Genomic DNA, 19,287 nt, shown 5'->3' on the forward strand with positions numbered 1-19,287 from the left:
AAATTAATTTGATAGCAGGATGAGTTCCTTAAATAAATATACAGTACCAGTCAATAGTTTGGACACACCTACTCATTCAAGGGTTTTTCTTTATTTTTACTACTTTCTACATTGTAGAATAATAGTGAAGGCATCATAACAATAAAAACACATATGGAATCATGTAGTAACCAAAAAAGTGTTAACCAAATAAATGGTTTTTATAGTTGAGATTCTTCAAAGTAGCCACCCTTTGCCTTGATGACAGCTTTGAACACTGTTGGCCTTCTCTCAACCAGCTTCATGAGCTTGTCACCTGGAATGCATTTCAATTAACGTCTTTTTGTGGAATTTCTTTCCTTCTAAATGCGTTTGTGCCAATCACTTGCGTTGTGACAAAGTAGGGGTAGTATACAGAAGATAGCCCTATTTGGTAAAAGACCAAGTCCATATTATGGCAAGAACAGCTCAAATAAGCAAAGAGAAACGACAGTCCATCATTACTTCAAGACATGAAGGTCAGTCAATCCAGAACATTTCAAGAACTTTGAAAGTTTCTTAAAGTGCAGTTGCAAAAACCATCAAGCGCTATGATGAAACTGGCTCTCATGAGGACTGCCACAGGAAAGGAAGACCCAGAGTTACCTCTGCTGCAGAGGATAAGTTCATTAGAGTTAACTGCACCTCATATTGCAACCCCAAAACAAATGCTTCACAGAGTTCAAGTAACAGACACATCTCAACATCAATTGTTCAGAAGAGACTGCGGGAATCACCAATAAGAAGAGATTTTCTTGGGCCAAGAAACACAAGAAATGGACATAGACCAGTGGATATCTGTCCTTTGGTCTGACTAGTCCAAATTTTAGATTTTTGGTTCCAACCGCCATGTCTTTGTGAGACACAGAGTAGGTGAACGGAGGATCTCCGCATGTGTGGTTCCCAACGTGAAGCATGGAGGAGGAGGTGTGATGGTGTGGGGGTGCTTTGCTGGTGACATTGTCATGATTTATTTAGAATTCAAGGCACACTTAACCAGCATGGCTACCACAGCATTCTCCAGCTATACGCCATCCCATCTGGTTTGTGCTTAGTGGGACTATCATTAGTATTTCAACAGGACAGTGACCCAAACACACCTCCAGGCTGTGTAAGGGCTATTTGACCAAGAAGGAGAGTGATGGAGTGCTGCATCAGATGACCTGGCCTCCACAATCACCTGACCTCAACCCAATTGCGATGGTTTGGGATGAGTTGGACCATGGAGTGAAGTAAAAGCAGCCAACAAGTGCTCAGCATATGTGGGAACTCGTTCAAGACTGTTGGAAAAGCATTCCTCATGAAGCTGGTTGAGAGTGCCAAGAGTGTGCAAAGCTGTCATCAAGATAAAGATACTTTGAAGAATCTCAAATATTAAATATTATTTGATTTGTTTAACACTTTTTTGGGGTGGTTAATACATGATTCAATATGTGTTACTTCATAGTTTTGATGTCTTCACTATTATTCTGCAATGTAGAAAATCGTACAAATAAAGATAAACCCATGAATGAGTAGGGTTGTTCAAACTTTTGACTGGTACTCTATAAATATTTTTTACCTATTTATAGATATATTTATTTGAGGGGGTGGGGACCCCCGCACCCCCGACAGTTTGGGAACCACTGCCCTAGCTAAGCTCACTTTGCCCTCACTGCCAACATTAAGCTTTTATCCACAATTCTAGGTCCTTTCCCAAGATCAACATTTGAAATGTGTTAATTACCCCACTGGCATAGAGAACACTCTAGAGCAGTAACATATATGAATTTCATAATGGGTCACTGTAAGGCCATGTCATTGCGATTTGTAGAACGATTACATTTAACAGCCAATGCTGTAGTGGACTGTAGATATTTCTGCCTACTGTTTCTGCGTGACAGAGGGCTTTGCATAGACGCTTTGTTGCGTTTTTTTGTGGGACAAAAAAATTATTCCTGGAATGTTTATTTTCCAGAACGGTATGGATCACTTTTGTTCCAGGTTCTGTTTCTGTTCCTTGAACAAATAAATACAAATCCTATTGGAAATAAGTAGAGGGTGTTAAATTTACAGTATGTGATTCAAGGTGCAACCGAAACGTGTAAACATCATTGGAAAGGAAAAGGCTCAACGCTCGCTTTACCATTATAATATCTTAGTTTTATTAAGTAAGTTTATTTTCCTGTTTTCAGTTCTGTTCCCTGAACTGGTTCCATCCCCTGGTCTTGCATTAATAATGCAGTATTTTGGTCTGTGTTATTGTGTAAGTCCCCACTGTTATAAAATTATAACCGATTCGTCACATCATTCCAAACAGTTTTTTTTCTCCCATTATTGTCTGATTAATCAAAGTACTTAGAATATGTTCTAAGTCTTCAACCATTCCTCATCTTCGATCATTGCTCATTCTTGCATCATATCATCCTTTTACTGACCATTACAAGGACATTGTAGGACATTACAAGGCCAGCCACTTCATTTTTCAGATGCACTTAATTCCTCCATCACTGTTATCTTTTGTGTCTCCTCTACTGCCCACCATTCCACTATCTCGCTCTCCAATGTCCAGTATTGACCATGCACACAAAGACGACATGCTTTGTGGGTGCTGCCCGAGAACCTATAGGTACTGTTGCACAGATACTAACATCTGCACTGCAAGTATTTAAGTCTCTATATACCTGTCCTTACGTTCCTCTCTGTTCCTATATTTTCCCGCTTTTGACACATGTTCAGCTGAGTAGATGAAACACATGACTAGCTGACTCTTTTTAATCCCCCTCAGCTATTGAGAATCAGTCAAATGTAACATTTAATTATCCACATAGCATATAGACATTCACTTTTTCTTTGAAGTAAAAAAATGGAATATTTTCTGCACATTTACCTGAAAAGTTTCCTAGAAAATACAGATATACGTCTTAGTTTTTGTGACAGAGCATTGATTTGTTGTTTCTCTTATGCAGTTTCTTTTTTCGCTTGTTGGCTTTTTGCTCAGTCAGCCCTTTGGCAACTTTTGTTGAAAAGCAAGAAAACAACATGCCTTTTACGTTGGTATCTAACAAGCATTTCCTTTGAAATGATTCCCACATACAGTACAGTCGGAGACATGATGGTTAACCCTGACTGCATGACATGATTACTTTTTGCATAGAGATGACAACCCTTCTTTTTCTTTTTGAGGCCTATCACTGTGCTTCCCATGCATGCTTGCTTGTTGCTTCTGCTGCTTGCCTGACCGAATGCTCGACTATGTGCACACGGAAAAGGCTCCTTCCGCTGTAGGACATTGCCTCATTTTAAGTTACCGTAAGAGGTAAGACCTTTAATCGCACAGACATATCTCAGACATCACACTATGCTCACATCACATTACTACTTTATGTATAAGCAGGTATAGGTATACAGTAAGTGGCTGCATGTTAACATGCTATATTTATGAGTGAGAATAGCCAACATGGTCAAGCCCACATCATTACTGAAGTTGACTAAAATGTATTCTTGATTAATAACTGCTTGTTGACACATTGACACTGCCAAGCTATTTTAGTTTCCCTACCCATATGATACTTGAACTAGACATAGTGAACACAGCCTAGACAATATGTCGAAAGTAACTCTTGTTCCACACAGCCCTATATTGCTCTTATACTGCACAGTATGCACATGAGTCATATCACCATGGGAACTCAAACCCACAGGATTATCCTTACATCTCAGAAAAAGATGCATCATCCATCCATATCTATCTCCCTCTCACGCCGTTCTGTGTTTCCTTCTCCGCTCCCTGTAGCCGGAAGCCTAGCCTAAAGGACAAGGTGTATCCTAGTCCTTCCAAGATGGCTGGGGCCACAGGGAGGTCCCAGTCCCCTGGGCCTGAAGACGGGGCAGAGGGAGGGCCGAGCTGGAGCTTTGCTGACCGGGCCCAAGGGGCCATGCATGCTTTCCGTGCCAGGGGCAGCACCTCGCGCCAAAACTCAGAGGGTGAGGAGATTCTAAATCTGCACCACTGGTTATATGACTAGCATTCTGTTTGATTAGCTTATCTTCTTTAGATAATAACAATATTGTAATATTTCTATATGGACATTACACCGTTGCAAAGTAGGCTATGCAGTACAGTACACTGTCAGATATGCAAAAGACAAAGAAAACAGTGCATATGCTCACAAACATTCATTGGACGATTGTCCAAGGAGTTGGACCTAATTAGCTTGGCAGATACCAAATATAATGCGAGGCAAGAAAATATCTAGTCAAATAGCTTATTATCTTCTTGACAACATATGTTCAAATATAATGCAAGTCAAGAAGATAATTAGCTATCTTCTTGACTAGTATTATATTTGAAAATACGCTATCTGCCTAGCTAATTAGGCCTAACTCCTAGATCAATCGTCCAATGAATGTGTTTAACCATTGTGAGCATGTGAACCTGTGAATTCTATTTTCTAACATTCTCTTTGACAAGCGCTAGCGTTTTGTTGGACAAGCTACTACCTGCCTACCATTCTGTTTGACTAGACATGTAACTAAATACATTCTGTGAAACTAGTTGTCTACATGACTAGCATTTCTGTTTGACTATTCATCTAACTGAATACTATTCTGTAAAACTAGTTGTCTACATGACTAGCATTTGTGTTTGACTATTCATCTAACTGAATACTATTCTGTAAAACTAGTTGTCTACATCAGGGTTTCCCAAACTCGGTTCTGGGGCCCTCCCCTGGGTGCATGTTTTTTTTCTTCTCCCCCTAGCACTACACAGCTGATTCAAATAACCAACTCATCATCAAGCTTTGATTATTTGAATCAGCTGTGTAGTGTTGGGGCAAAAACCGAAACGTGGAATGAGTTTGGGAATCCCTGGTCTACATGACTAGATCTCTGTTTGACTAGCCATCTAACTGAATACCATTCTGTAAAAATAGTTGTCTACATGACTAGCATTCTGTTTGACTAGACATCTAATGGAATACCAATTTGTTTATCTTTGTCTACCTGACTAGCATTATGTTTGACCAGCTGTCTTCCTGACAAGCATTCTAGCTACTTGACTAGCATTTTGACTTTTACTATCTGCCTGAGAGGCATACTGTATCTACCTGTATAGCTTTCAGGTTCCCTAGCTACCTTCCGAACTAGACATCAGTTTGACTATCTGACTAGCATTCTGTTTGACTATAGTTATCTACTGGACTACCTTCTGTTGTTGTCGTTAGCTCTACTGTATGTCCTCAACTTGGAGTTCAGAGGATGTGCAAGGACGTTTTACTCTGTGGCCCCATGCCAGCTGTCACCCAGCGTGCCAACTGTAGGCTTTAAGGGATGTGCCAATGGCACTTCATTAAAGTGATGCTCCAGGACTTTTGTATCATTTCAGCCAGTTGTTTTGAAAGTAGTGCTCACAAGCCAAAAATGGTTCCCTGAAAATGTTGCACAATTGTGTACTACGTCATCCATTTTGTATGATATGTTACGTCCTGCATGTATGATATGTTACTTGTTGCAATTCGTGTGATAATTTACTAATTCCACTTCATACAGTAAGTGCTTAAGATCCCAGCATGCATCTTTAATTATGGTCTAGTGTGTGGAAGATGCACTAATGTTGGAGTCAGACAATGCAGATTGGATGCAGAGTAAGGTTGCGAGTAAGGTTGCCAAAGTCAATGCCCGTTCGTCGGTGATTGGTCAACGATACTACTCCTAGTAGAAGTGGGAACTATGGACGGGATTCTTCAATGAAGTGATTGTTGTCATGCAATGTTTTTCACATGAGAAATACTACACCAAACATCTTAAGCCTTATTTAAACAGGGTTTGTTTTACTGGGGGTGGGCGGGTAATGTAAGTATGTGAACGAGCACAAAACACCATCTGTAATTTTAGTCCTGTCCGAATCTGTTATGTCTTAATTTTTACATTTACAGCCAGAATAACCTACTGTTTTTTGGCAAACTTTAAGGTCCACTGGCAATACTATTCCCGTGCGAATCGACATCCCTGTGTTTTGAGAGAAATGTCTGCGTTTGACAGGTGTTGATCACGGTTTGAGCAAGAAAACAATAAATTATTTGATAAATTGAACAAAGTGCTGCGCATAGCCTATATATACAGTTGAAGTCGGAAGTTTACATACACCTTAGCCAAAACCATTTAAACTCAGTTTTTCCACAATTCCTGACATTTAATCCTAGTAAAAATTCCCTGTCTTCGGTCAGTTAGGATCACCACTTTATTTTAAGAATGTGAGATGTCAGAATAATAGTAGAGTATGATTTATTTCAGCTTTTATTTATTTCATCACATTCCTAGTGGGTCAGAAGTTTACATACACTCAATTAGTATTTGGTAGCATTGCTTTTAAATTGTTTAACTTGGGTCAAACGTTTGGGGTAGCCTTCCACAAGCTTCCCACAATAAGTTGGGTGAATTTTGGCCCATTCCTCCTGACAGAGCTGGTGTAACTGAGTCAGGTTTGTAGGCCTCCTTGCTCGCACACACTTTTTCAGTTCTACCCACACATTTTCTATAGGATTGAGGTCAGGGCTTTGTGATGCCACTCCAATATACCTTGACTTTGTTGTCCTTAAGYCATTTTGCCACAACTTTGGAAGTATGCTTGGGGTCATTGTCCATTTGGAAGACCCATTTGCGACCAAGCTTTAACTTCCTGACTGATGTCTTGAGATGTTGCTTAAATATATCCACGTAGTTTTCCTGCCTCATGATGCCATCTATTTTGTGAAGTGCACCAGTCCCTCCTGCAGCAAAGCACCCCCACAACATGATGCTGCCACCCCCATGCTTCATGGTTGGGATGGTGTTCTTCGGCTTGCAATTATCATTATGGCCAAACAGTTCTATTTTTGTTTAATCAGACCAGAGGACATTTCTCCAAAAAGTATCCTATTTTTTTCCCATTTGCAGTTGCAAACTGTAGTCTGGCTTTTTTTATGGCGGTTTTGGAGCAGTGGCTTCTTCCTTGCTGAGCGGCCTTTCAGGTTATGTTGATATAGTACTCGTTATACTGTGGATGTAGATACCTTTGTTCCTGTGAAGATGCTGGAGGAAACAAGGTCCTTTGCTATTGTTCTGGGATTCATTTGCACTTTCCGCACCAAAGTACGCTCATCTCTAGGAGACAGAGCACGTCTCCTTCCTGGGTGGTATGACGGCTGCATGGTCCCGTGGTGTTTATACTTGCGTACTATTGTTTGTACAGGTGAACGTGGTACCTTCAGGCGTTTGGAAATTGCTCCCAAGGATGAACCAGACTCGTGGAAGTCTACAATTCTTTTTCTGAGGTTGATTGGCAGATTTTTTTTGATTTTCCCATGATGTCAAGCAGAGGCACTGAGTTTGAAGCTAGGCCTTGAAATACATCCACAGGTACACCTCCAATTGACTTAAATGATGTCAAATAGCCATGACATAATTTTCTGGAATTTTCCAAGCTGTTTAAAGGCACAATCAACTTAGTGTATGTAAACTTCTGACCCACTGGAATTGTGATACAGTGAAATAGTCTGTCTGTAAACAATTGTTGGAAAAATGACTTGTGTCATGCACAAAGTAGATGTCCGAACCGACTTGCCAAAACTATAGTTTGTTAAGAAGAAATGTGTGGAGTGGTTAAAAAAATAGTTTTAATGACTCCAACCTAAGTGTATGTAAAGTTCCGACGTCAGCTGTAGGGCCTATATACGAAGGGCTTACATGTATGAACTTTCACGGTCATTGCTTTTATTTATACATTTTGTGCGTATTAATTGAATATTGCCAAATGCATTAGTAAAAAATATTGCGCTTATTTAATGTTAACCTTGCTCTTAATAGATGGCAAAGCAGCATTCAACTGACCTAAACTTTTGGAAAGTTCCCTTTTTCAGCCTTAAAACACATCTCAAGTGCAAGTTGACTGTTTAGCTCATCTGAAGAAGAGCTAGAGAATTTAGGATGTCTGCTGCGGATCACAAAAATATCCTAATGATTATGTTCACACTTCCTCAATTCTAATTTTATGGTGACACTATACCAAATATGGTTTGGTATGGTTTCGAAACTTGGAAACCAAGCTCCTGTTATTAGTGTAGCAATGTTATCCCCTGGACTTGAAATATCTTCACACCTAGAAAAAACCTCCAGGCTTCTGACATAACTTTCAATTTATTTAAAAATGAAGAATTACAGGGACTCGTCCTCTGGAATAACGGACACTTGTATGTGGACACCTGTTTGTCGAACCTTTCACACCACTCAGGCCGACACTTGGCTCCTGATGAACAGTTACTTTGCTGACGTTGCTTCCAGTCGCAGTTTGGAACTCTGTAGTGAGTGTTGCAACCGAGGACAGATGATTTTCTCGTTCCGTGAGCTTGTGTGACCTACCACTTCGCTGCTGAGCCATTGCTGCTCCTAGACATTTCCACTTCACAATAACAGCACTTACAGTTGACTGGGGCGGCTCTAGCAGGGCAGAAATTTGACGAACTGACTTGTTGGAAAGGTGGCATCCTATGACGGTGCCACGTTGAAAGTCAGTGAGCTCTTCAGTAAGGCCATTCTACTGCCAATGTTTGTCTGTGGAGATTGCATGGCTGTGTGCTTGATTTTATACACCTGTCAGCAACAGGTGTGGCTGAACTAGCTGAATCCACTAATTTGAAGGGGTGTCCACATACCTTTGTGTGTGTATATATATATATATATATATATATATATATATATATAATTTGAAGGGGTGTCCACATACTTTTGTGTGTGGTGTGTTATATATAATATATATAACATATCTAACATATATGTGTGTGTGTGATATATATTATATAAACATAATATATATAATATATATCTATATATGTGTGTGTGTATATATATATATATATATATATATATGTATGTGTGTATATATATATATGTATGTGTGTATTATATATATATATATGTGTGTATATTATATATATATATGTGTGTATATATATATATATATATGTTGTTATATATATATATATATATATATATATATATATATATATATATATATATACACACAGTACCAGTCAAAAGTGTGGACACCTACTCATTCAAGGGATTTTCTTTATTTTTACTATTTTCTACATTGTAGAATAATAGTGAAGACACCAAAACTATTAAATAATATATATGGAATAATTTAGTAAACGAAAAAGTGTTAAACAAATCAAAATATATGTTAGATTCTTCTTAGTAGCCACCCTTTGCCTTGATGACAGGTTTGCACACTCTTGGCATTCTCTCAACCAGCTTCACCTGGAATGCTTTTCCAACAGTCTTGGAGTTCCCACATATGCTGAGCACTTGTTGGCCGCTTTTCCTTCACTCTGTGATCCAACTCATCCCAAACCATCTCAATTGGGTTCAGGTCGGGTGATTGTGGAGGCCAGGTCATCTGATGCAGCACTCCATCACTCTCCTTCTTGGTCAAATAGCCCTTACATGCCTGGAGGTATGTTGGGGAATTGTCCTGTTGAAAAACAAATGATAGTCCCACTAAGCACAAACCAGATGATGTGATGGCGTATCGCTGGAGAATGCTGTGGTAGCCATGCTGGTTAAGTGTGCCTTGAATTCTAAATAAATCAGACAGTTTTACCAGCAAAGCACTCCCACACCCTCATACCACCTCCTCCATGCTTCACGGTGGGATCATCCGTTCACCTACTCTGCGTCTCACAAAGACATGGCTTGTTGGAACCAAAAATCGCAAATTTGGACTCATCAGACCAAAGGACCGATTGCCACCGGTCTAATGTCGATTGTTCATGTTTCTTGGTCCAAGCAAGTCTCTTCTTATCATTGGTGGTTTCTTTGCAGCAATTTGACATTGAAGGCCTGATTCACGCAGTCGCCTGTTGAGATTGTCATAGAAAAATTGCGTATTTACCTAATTTGTTTGATATTAATAGTTAGCAATTAAAACTGAACAAATAGGAAGACGTTTCTATTCTGTTTAATTCTGTGTTTCTGTAAAGAGATGGTTTCCACTTTAGCTTCCTGCTGTTAGTCTGGGCATATGGTCAAGGAAATGGGTTTTGCTAGAGATATCTTGAGCTGACAATGACTTGGTGATTAAAAACCTAAAGTTGGAATTTCATAGACAATATGTGGTGTTTGTGACACGAGATGGAGATAGCATGAAGGAGTATATAACAATCTCTCATTGTCTCATCTTCCTGGCATCTGGGAAACTAAACCGGGTTTGGGGTAAAACAACTTCCCGTGTAGATAACCAAGGTGGCTTATGGGAGTACTGTAACCAGCGCTGACCAAGCATTTTTAAGTCCTATATATCATCTGTTTATTCATTATTAGTTAAGCACTCGGCAACACACTTCGGAGTGTGGGGTCGACGGTTTCATTATTGCAATAATTAATCGATATTGAATAAAGATGATTGTTTGAAGAAATGACAAAGTCTCTCTCACTTTAATGGAATATTCCACGACAAGATGTGTCTGTTACTTGAACTCTGTGAAGCATTTATTTGGGCTGCAATCTAAAGTGCAGTTAACTCTAATGAACTTATCCTCTGCAGCAGATGTAACTCTGGGTCTTCCTCATGAGAGCCAGTTTCATCATAATGCTTGATGGTTTTTGCGACTGCACTTGAAGAAACTTTCAAAGTTCTTGAAATTTTCCGTATTGACTGACCTTCATGTCTAAAGTAATGATGGACTGTTGTTTCTCTTTGCTTATTTGAGCTGTTCTTGCCATAATATGGACTTGGTCTTTGACCAAATAGGGCTATCTTCTGTATACCACCCCTACCTTGTCACAATGCAAGTGATTGGCTCAAACGCATTTAGAAGGAAAGAAATTCCACAAATGAACTTTTAACAAGGCACACCTGTTAATTGAAATGCATTTCAGGTGACTAGCTCATGAAGCTGGTTGAGAGAATGCCAACAGGGTTCAAAGCTGTCATCAAGGCAATTGGTGGCTACTTTGAAGAATCTCAAATCTAAAATATGTTTTGCTTTGTTTAACACTTTCTTGGTTACTACATGATTCCATCTGTGTTATTTCATAGTTTTGATGTATTCACTATTATTCTAGAAAGTAGTAAAAATAAAGAAAAACCCTGGAATGAGTAGGTGTGTCCAAACGTTTGACTGGTAGTGTATATATTGAATGACCAAGCTGATCCTCATGAGTTGTGTTTGTTCTCCTCTGCGGCATGCACATTAAAGTGCTGATTGAAATGCAGGATGAAGACTTTGGACTGAAGAGTTCTCCAGGTTAGAAACAGCCCTGGCCTTAGTATTACTAGCTAACTAATATTTATGATGAGAACATTCTACATCAGTGTCTTAATCAAATGATAAGTTGTAACTAACATCTTAACACTTAGATTGCATCGCTTTTTTCACGTTATACCTATGCATTGTATGATACTATAGATCTATCATTGAAACAATGTCATAGTAAAGATTTCAATGGCTTAACATTTGCCGTCTTACGATTTTCCTTCATGTACTGTACCCATACATGAGAATTTACTGAGGATTCCATACGTGGGTTCACATGTGTTGTTTTGGCATTGTTTTATAAAATGCCTTTCATTTTGTTTATACCATTATTGTATATCTCTCCTCTCCTTTTCTTTGCAGCAATTGAGGGGTTAATAAGTAAGAACTAATTATATTTTATTGGTTGGCTGTAGGGAAGAAGCAAAAGCGCAACGTATTTGTTTATATTCACTTTTACAAATGACAGTACGCCTTGAAACCATGCATGTCCAAATTTGCTGAACTTTGCTAACTTTACTTAAATCCTCTGTCCATAGGAATTCTTGCTATGCTATAGTTGTTATGACTGCTTATGACAACTCATAGGTCAATTATCATCGAGTTAAGTTGCCTGTATGACAGAGGGTTCAAGTTAAGTGTTACCAACAAGTATAACCTAAAGATAACTTGTAAATAATTCTAAACGTAGTGCGTTCAGCTTGTTCCTGATTTAACATGCATGAAGAAACCTTAATTTCATCTCCTAATTTTTTCCTGGACCCTTTTAACAATGTATTCTACCCAAATATAGACCAGCATGTACTGTAATCAGTATGCACTACAGTACAGACCAACACCAAAAGGACTTAAATAGCCTGATTGTTAGCCTAGTTAGCTTGAAATTTCTATTGCGATGACTAGAGAGCCTGTTTTGCTAGCAGTGTAAGGTAATGCATGGCTGTGGAGTCATTGGTGGTGGACGGAGGGGACCTCATCAGAAAGCATTCTTGACTTTAACGTCCTCTGTTCGGTAGTAGATCCCTCAATTCCTGCATTCAGTCTTTTTGTTGTTGTTTCACAAATCAATACCGTTGAATTCCACCAATGCTATGGTATGCCAACAGTGCTAACGTTCCACACTGGCTTGGAAGCTCTGAACTGCACTGTTGATGCTAACGGCTATGTACCAACTTTGCTTGGCTTAATCTGGACACAATAACGGTGTTACAGTATGTATGGGAGCCAGTGGTTGAAGCTTTGACATTGTGGTTGATGTGGTGTCCTTGTCTTTGCTCCATAGAGGCTTGCCTCCCCGGGGAGGACGTTGGGGATGATAAGAACTGCAACTGTGAATTCCTTCAAGATTTATCTCCTGGGTTGAAGGTCACAATTAGGGCAATAATGTAAGAGGGGATTTATATTCACTTTATACCCGAAGAACCCAGTGTCTTGTGCAGAAACTAGCACTTTAGAAATGAGTTCCTCTGATTTTTAAAGGCAGTTGGCCTGTTTGAGTTTATGAACATGCACACAGTATAATTCGATTATAATACATTTGATAGAAAATCTGATTCTATTCTTCTGAATGATTGCCTTACTAAAGTGTGTCAACAGCTGCTTTTGTTTTGAAAAATACATATTTCTGTTTTATTTTTCCTAAATGTCTGCTTCAGCATCATGAGGTTTCTGGTGTCAAAGAGGAGGTTTAAGGAGAGCCTACGGCCATACGACGTGATGGATGTGATAGAGCAGTACTCCGCAGGCCACTTGGACATGCTGAGTCGGATTAAGCAACTACAGTCCAGGCAAGACCCCCCATTCTTTTATTCACCGATCGTCACACACCCTTTCCCAGCATAGCTCACATTTAATGTACCTCAAAACAGACTTGTGTTCGAATAGTAATTATGTTGTTCTTAATAATAGCTTAGCTGTGTTTGTTTGAGCATGTCTGGCATAATAGGATCAATGTGCAAACCCACCCATCTGGCACTGAAGGTTGGCTCAATAAACTCTCAAAGTATTAGAAAGTAAACAAATACTATTTAGGGGGGGTAGAAGAAAATATTATTATACTATTTGAACCTCAAACATCCACAGACCCACCAGGTTTTCATCAGTAGACACACATTGACAGCTGCCATTCTTCACCAGGGCAATTCAATTACTAGCCCTGGAGTGCCAAAGTTCTGCCAGGAGTATTTCTAGCCTGGTAGTTAAATGATACATAATTGTCATTGATTGGCCTGAGACATTACGTACCTCGTGTCCCAGGTCTGAATTAGTCCTTGATTAGAAGGAAAAAATGGAAGGCTGCGCTACCAAAGGTAACCGCCCCGTTCCGCCCCCCACCCATTATGTTCTTTACCTCTACTTTACGCACAAATGTGTGTGCTCACCCTCCCCATCACTTTAGATTTTCCACTTTACTCACTGTCAATTGTGAATGATAAATTCTTCAAGTTTTACCAGTGAAATGTCCATGCAGCTTCTGCATGCCAACCATTTGATCTCAATCAATTTCATGGGAATATGCATTTTGGTATTTTTCTTTAATGATATAGGCCTAGGCTCCAGTGTTTTTGTATTATGTACAGTGAAATAATTTAACAAACTGTAGCCTACCTGTGTTTAATCAAAGCACATACTGTATATTGCCTATGTAACAGTTTAACTTTACGTCCGTCCCCTCGCGCGAACCAGGGACCCTCTGCACACATCAACAACAGTCACCCACGAAGCATCGTTACCCATCGCTCCACAAAAGCCGCGGCCCTTGCATAGCAAGGGGAACCACTACTTCAAGGTTTCAGAGCAAGTGACGTCACCGACTGAAAGGCTGCTAGCGCGCACCACCGCTACCTAGTTAGCCATTTCACATCCGTTACACTCACCCCCCTTTCAACCTCCTCCTTTTCTGCAGCAACCAGTGATCCGGGTCAACAGCATCAATTTAACAGTTTAACTTTTTATGGCGTCCCCTCGCCCCGACCCGGGCGTGAACCAGGGACCCTCTGCACACATCAACAACAGTCACCCACGAAGCGTCGTTACCCATCGCTCCACAAAAGCCGCGGCTCTTGCAGAGCAAGGGGAACCACGACTTCAAGGTTTAAGAGCAAGTGACGTCACCGACTGAAAGGCTGCTAGCGCACACCACCGCTATCTAGTTAGCCATTTCACATCGGTTACACCTAGTGGGGCATGCTGCGCAGAAATTTTGAAAAATAATCATCCTAAAATCTCATAAGAAATAAGGTGGTTTTTTTCATCTTACATTATGCTATTATATTCAGTTCTGTTATGTCGAATATTAATGAATAATTATGTGATCATGCAGACATTGATTCTTCTTTGATCTAACTTAATTGAACAAGCACCATTCTCAATTCAGCATTGAAATTCGGCAGTGTATCCTCTATCGAAAAAGAGGCGTCCAGAAAATTTTGCAACGCATCAACTCTGAAAAGGGAAACCAGAAATGTTTTGCCCTTCTTGGACCGTAATTGAATAGCCCTGCCTAATTGTCCAGGCTTATTCAGTCTGGTGGAGTATTGCAGATTAGAAATGTAGAGCATAGATTTGACACCGTCTTGTCACTGTATACTTTGTTGTGTCACTGGACACATGCATGTTGTGATAATCACTAAACTAACATCCGCCCTTATGTGCTATGCCTTCCTCTGGCACGTATCCCGATGACGGACACATTTACGTGATGTTTCATAGCTTGAAACAACTTAATTCACTTGAACAGTATTTAACAAGTCAAGGGAAATGTCGATTTCATATATTTTTCACCCTCAAATAAGTACTACATTTCTTTTGATTAGATGATACATGTCCAACACATATGTAAATCTATTCCAACAATGAAACTGTAGGCCCTGTGTACATTTCTGTTAAAACAACAACCAATATTTCATAGCTAATGTGGTTCTTTATTTCTCTCGACAACCCAGTCACACACCGGTGAGAAAGTAACCAATGTTAGATCTATGTTTTGACATAAATAACCATGGTAGCTACAAAGTTTTTGAGAAGCTAATATATTTAGACTTATTTGTCCATGTATTTCATATGGTCAGATTCCCATGTGTTGCTTCATTTTGCGTTGCGCTCACATCTTCTCTATGTGCCTTGCCAGGGTAGATATGATTGTGTGGCCTCCTGGCCCAACTACTCCTCGCCGTAAGAAGTCTACAGAAGGTCCTAGGTTATGTCACTAGACTGCACTTTTCCTATACGTAAATTACTGTAGAACGTAAGGAAATTCTTATGTCATGCTGCATAATGCGCATTAGCCACAAGAATGATAAAATGCCTGTCCTAATTTGTAACGATGACAGATAATGACAACTGACTCACACAATTCTGGCACTAAATTGTGTCATAATTGTGTAGTAGGTTATCATGTCCTGTTATAACAGGTATTAGGTCACTCTGCTATATACTGTAGAACTGTTATACGTCTTTACGTCAATTGGGACTCTAGTAAAGTGCTATCAAATGTATTTATTTTGATGAATAAGAGCCCTTTTGTAACTCCGGCTACATGACGGCTCATTGTATCACTCCAACAAAAGCCCGATAGACCGAACCATGTCTTTAGACAGTCGACTTCTGAGTGGATTTACAGTCTAGTAAGACTAAAATAACAGAAGTAGTAGATTGAGCAATCCCTCACGCGCTTCTTTCATAATGTTTGTGGATATTGTTGTGGGGGAAATGTTGCTCATAGTTTATAGTGATAGTGGTAACACTTTACTTAAAGCATCCAGGCAAAATGCATTACGATGCCATTACAATGTATTGTACGACTTGTCATGAGTAAGTATGACCCTACCCTTTATAATCTCTTTTACTGTATTCATCTCATCTGAAGAAAAGGCCAAGAGCGCACACGCACAGGCAATGGGCTGAGTCATGTAGCCTTACACAACAAGGCTGCTTTTGTATCGGAGAAAGAGGGAGAGCTCCCCTGTTAGGAAGCTGTGGAAATGAAGCATGAAACATAGTGAAGCATGCCACATGATGCATTGTCTCCTCGTTTTCATAGTTGTCGTTTTTTCCCATCAAGAATTGTTGAGGCCTGGAACTCACCATTTTCAGCGTCAAAGAACATTATCATTCTTCAGCACCAATTCCATATGCACTCTACAGAGACCAATCTCTAACTTCACCTACATGATTTTAGTTTTGTCTTACCTTTCTAATTTTATACACCTGCTTCACTAATCCAGAGGGGGAAATGTAATTTAAATTGTGAACTTAGTCTACTCTATAATGTTTCCTTTCGCTAAAAACACAACTCTTTGACTCTCTGGATCAAAGCAATAGCTTTATCCTCGATATCGCTTTCTCTAAATGTCAGAGTGGACCAGATTGTTGGTAAAGGTCCTCCAGATAAAGGTGCCAAAGGTGGCGGTGACGGGGAGAAAGAGGAGGAGGACCCCAGCATGATGGGACGTATGATGAAAGTGGAGAAACGGGTAAGCCATGTGTTCTTCTGACCGTATCTCAGCCTCTCTGTCCTAAACAGTCCCCGCTCTTGGTAGAAATGCCCTTAGAGACGAAACACACCGTGTCGACGAACAGTTAGAAGCAGGGGGGTGGTCGTTCTGACTCCTGTCGCCTCTGACCAGAACATCGGCCATCATTTTCTGTTAATTTTCCTGACAATACAACATACAACATACAACATGAATCGCCACAGTTTGTCGACAACCAGCAGGTGATTCTAACCTGCTGCTTTTAGCCATTCATCTCTGTGGTGTGTAATCTGATCTAGGATCTAGGATCAGATTACCCTCCCCTCCCCAAAGCAGGTGATTCTAACCCATTGCTTTTAGCCGTTCATCTTTGTTGTTTGTAATCTGATTACCCTCGCCAAATCCTAAAATCCTAAAAACGTTTGGGTGTGAAAGGCCCAACTGACCTAAGATCAGTGTCTATGGGCATTGCCGTGCTACACCACAGTATGCAGAGATTATATGGGACTCTCTCTCTTCCTGCAGGTGGGCTCCATGGACAGAAAGCTGGATTTCCTGGTCAACGTGTACGTACAGCGCATGGGCATCCCGCGCTCTGAGACAGAGGCCTATTTCAACTCCAAGGAAGCCTACCCGGCACCCCCTTACATTAGCCCCAAGGATAGCAAGGAGGAGAAGCAGGAGAAGGAAAAGACGGTGAAAGAGGAGGAGAAGAAGGAGAAGAGCTGCTCCGCTGCCGAGGTCCTCCGCTCCGTGGAGAGGAAGAAGTGCTCCCCGGAGCCCAGGTCTTTGGGCACGCCCTCCGGCAGCCGCAGCCGCCCCTGCACCTCCTGGGAGCACCAGCTGCAGCACCCTCTCAGCCAGCCCGCCTGGAACAGCAGTGTGGCCAACACCCCCTCACCTGTAGGGGGGGGCAGCGGAGAGCACTCCCCCTCTCTGTTCCGCCTGCCACCCCCTCCCCCGCCCATCCACGAGCGCTCATCTTCCGGGGCAGGAGGGAGCAGTATCCGGGAGGGCACCTCCCAGGGCAGGAAGCGCAACAGGAGGCAGAGGCGTCAGCCAGACGTGGCCCCGCTGCCCACCGCGGAGAGTGACACGTCCTTGTCCATCCCATCAGTGGACCACGAGGAGCTGGAGCGCTCCTTCAGTGGGTTCAGCATCTCCCAGGCCAAGGAGGACTTCTTTGGGGCATCGTTCTTCAATGGGGTGGCGGCAGAAACAGGGGCATCTCTCTGCGCCAGGGTTAGACCCTTCATTGCTGAGGGTGAATCAGACACAGACTCTGACCTGTACACCCCTGGCGGCCCCTCGCCCCTCTCCTTCAGCGGTGAGGGTGCAGGGGGGTATGGAGACAGAATCTGGCCACCTCTCAAGTAGGCTAGAATCAGAATAACTGGCCCCTAGTATGAGCTGGGATGGATTGAGATATGAGGGGAGGATCAAGAAGATTGCATATGTTAACGCTTGTCACTGAAACTTTCACAAACAAAAAATGGCCCAATTGAATCTGTCTTGTGTGATTGTATGTGTATGACCATTGAGGTAATCAGAGTTGTTTTAGATATTGTGTTCAATTACCCAAATGCTTGAGTTGATGCTTTTCATGTGAACTGAAGCCGATTTAAGTTAAAAGATTAATATCTACTGCGCTTTCTGAACACTCTCAGTGATTTCTCTGGACCAAAAAATGTGGGGCGATATTGGAAGACATGTCAATACAGTAGCCCATCAGTAGGCTATACCTACAGTACAAGTCACCTACTGTATGTTTAGGTTATGCTGAGCCTTCCAAAATGATCACTGCCTTGTTGGTTTTATTCCAGTATGACACGATTTTATTAGAATTGAATTGTTGCTAATATTTTTCATTCTGAATATGGCGCTCAGTTAAATCGGTGGCATTAGTATATGATTGAATCATGCATTTTTTTGCGGCAAATTCAGTATAATCTAAAAGCTAAACTATAATGTGCTGATGGGTTGTGTGCTGTGGTTTATGTACTGTAGTCCTTGGTAGAAAACATTATCGCAAACAAATAGAGAATAGATGCAGCTGCACAACCCTCCTTAAGCGTATGGTCTTCTTATACACTGCGCTGACTCCTGGAAACGCATGCCTTAAATGAGTTCCGCAAAGTAATACACAACGTACAGTTCTACACTCTTATTTAACCGCACGATGACAGAGCGACATGATTTTTAAGAGGAGTTGTTGTAGAACTGAGACACAAGCTAGTAGGTAGGCTTTCTACTTTTGAGTTTTCAGCAATAATATCTTACTGGTGTCTGTTAAATATGTCAAGTCAATTTCTTAATGAAAAAAAACTGCACGAAAATATGAATAATAAATGAACTGCATGGCATGTACAGAATAGTTGCTTTAGGTAGGAAATGTATGACTGTGGCAAGTAGGAACCAAACTAAATGACATTCCTCAACCATTTCCTCAACCATTCCACAGATGATCGACAGAAAGTGGGCAGAACAGGAAAATAAAACCAAGCAACATTGCATGACTG

At 40.8% G+C, this 19,287-nt stretch overlaps 1 protein-coding gene across 4 annotated transcripts in view; it reads left to right on the forward strand.

The window, feature by feature from the left end:
* Window positions 1-18,513, forward strand: part of LOC111966366 (potassium voltage-gated channel subfamily KQT member 2) — a 39,127-nt gene extending 20,614 nt beyond the window's left edge. Inside the window, exons 11-16 of one of the 4 annotated variants that reach the window (XM_023990944.2) lie at window positions 3,794-3,984; window positions 11,238-11,285; window positions 12,577-12,679; window positions 12,950-13,081; window positions 16,651-16,768; window positions 17,294-18,513. In XM_023990944.2, the coding sequence (XP_023846712.1) occupies window positions 3,794-3,984; window positions 11,238-11,285; window positions 12,577-12,679; window positions 12,950-13,081; window positions 16,651-16,768; window positions 17,294-18,145 (1,444 nt within the window). In that variant the 3' untranslated portion in view covers window positions 18,146-18,513. Of the gene's footprint in view, window positions 1-3,183; window positions 3,330-3,793; window positions 3,985-11,237; window positions 11,286-12,576; window positions 12,680-12,949; window positions 13,082-16,650; window positions 16,769-17,293 lie in introns of those variants that run through there. The other 3 variants (XM_023990945.2, XR_002877645.2, XM_023990946.2) reach the window with 3 other exon arrangements.
* Window positions 18,514-19,287: the final 774 nt, after the last annotated feature.

The sequence above is a fragment of the Salvelinus sp. IW2-2015 genome, linkage group LG7 (assembly GCF_002910315.2).
Source record: "Salvelinus sp. IW2-2015 linkage group LG7, ASM291031v2, whole genome shotgun sequence".
Classification (NCBI taxonomy): Eukaryota; Metazoa; Chordata; class Actinopteri; order Salmoniformes; family Salmonidae; genus Salvelinus; species Salvelinus sp. IW2-2015.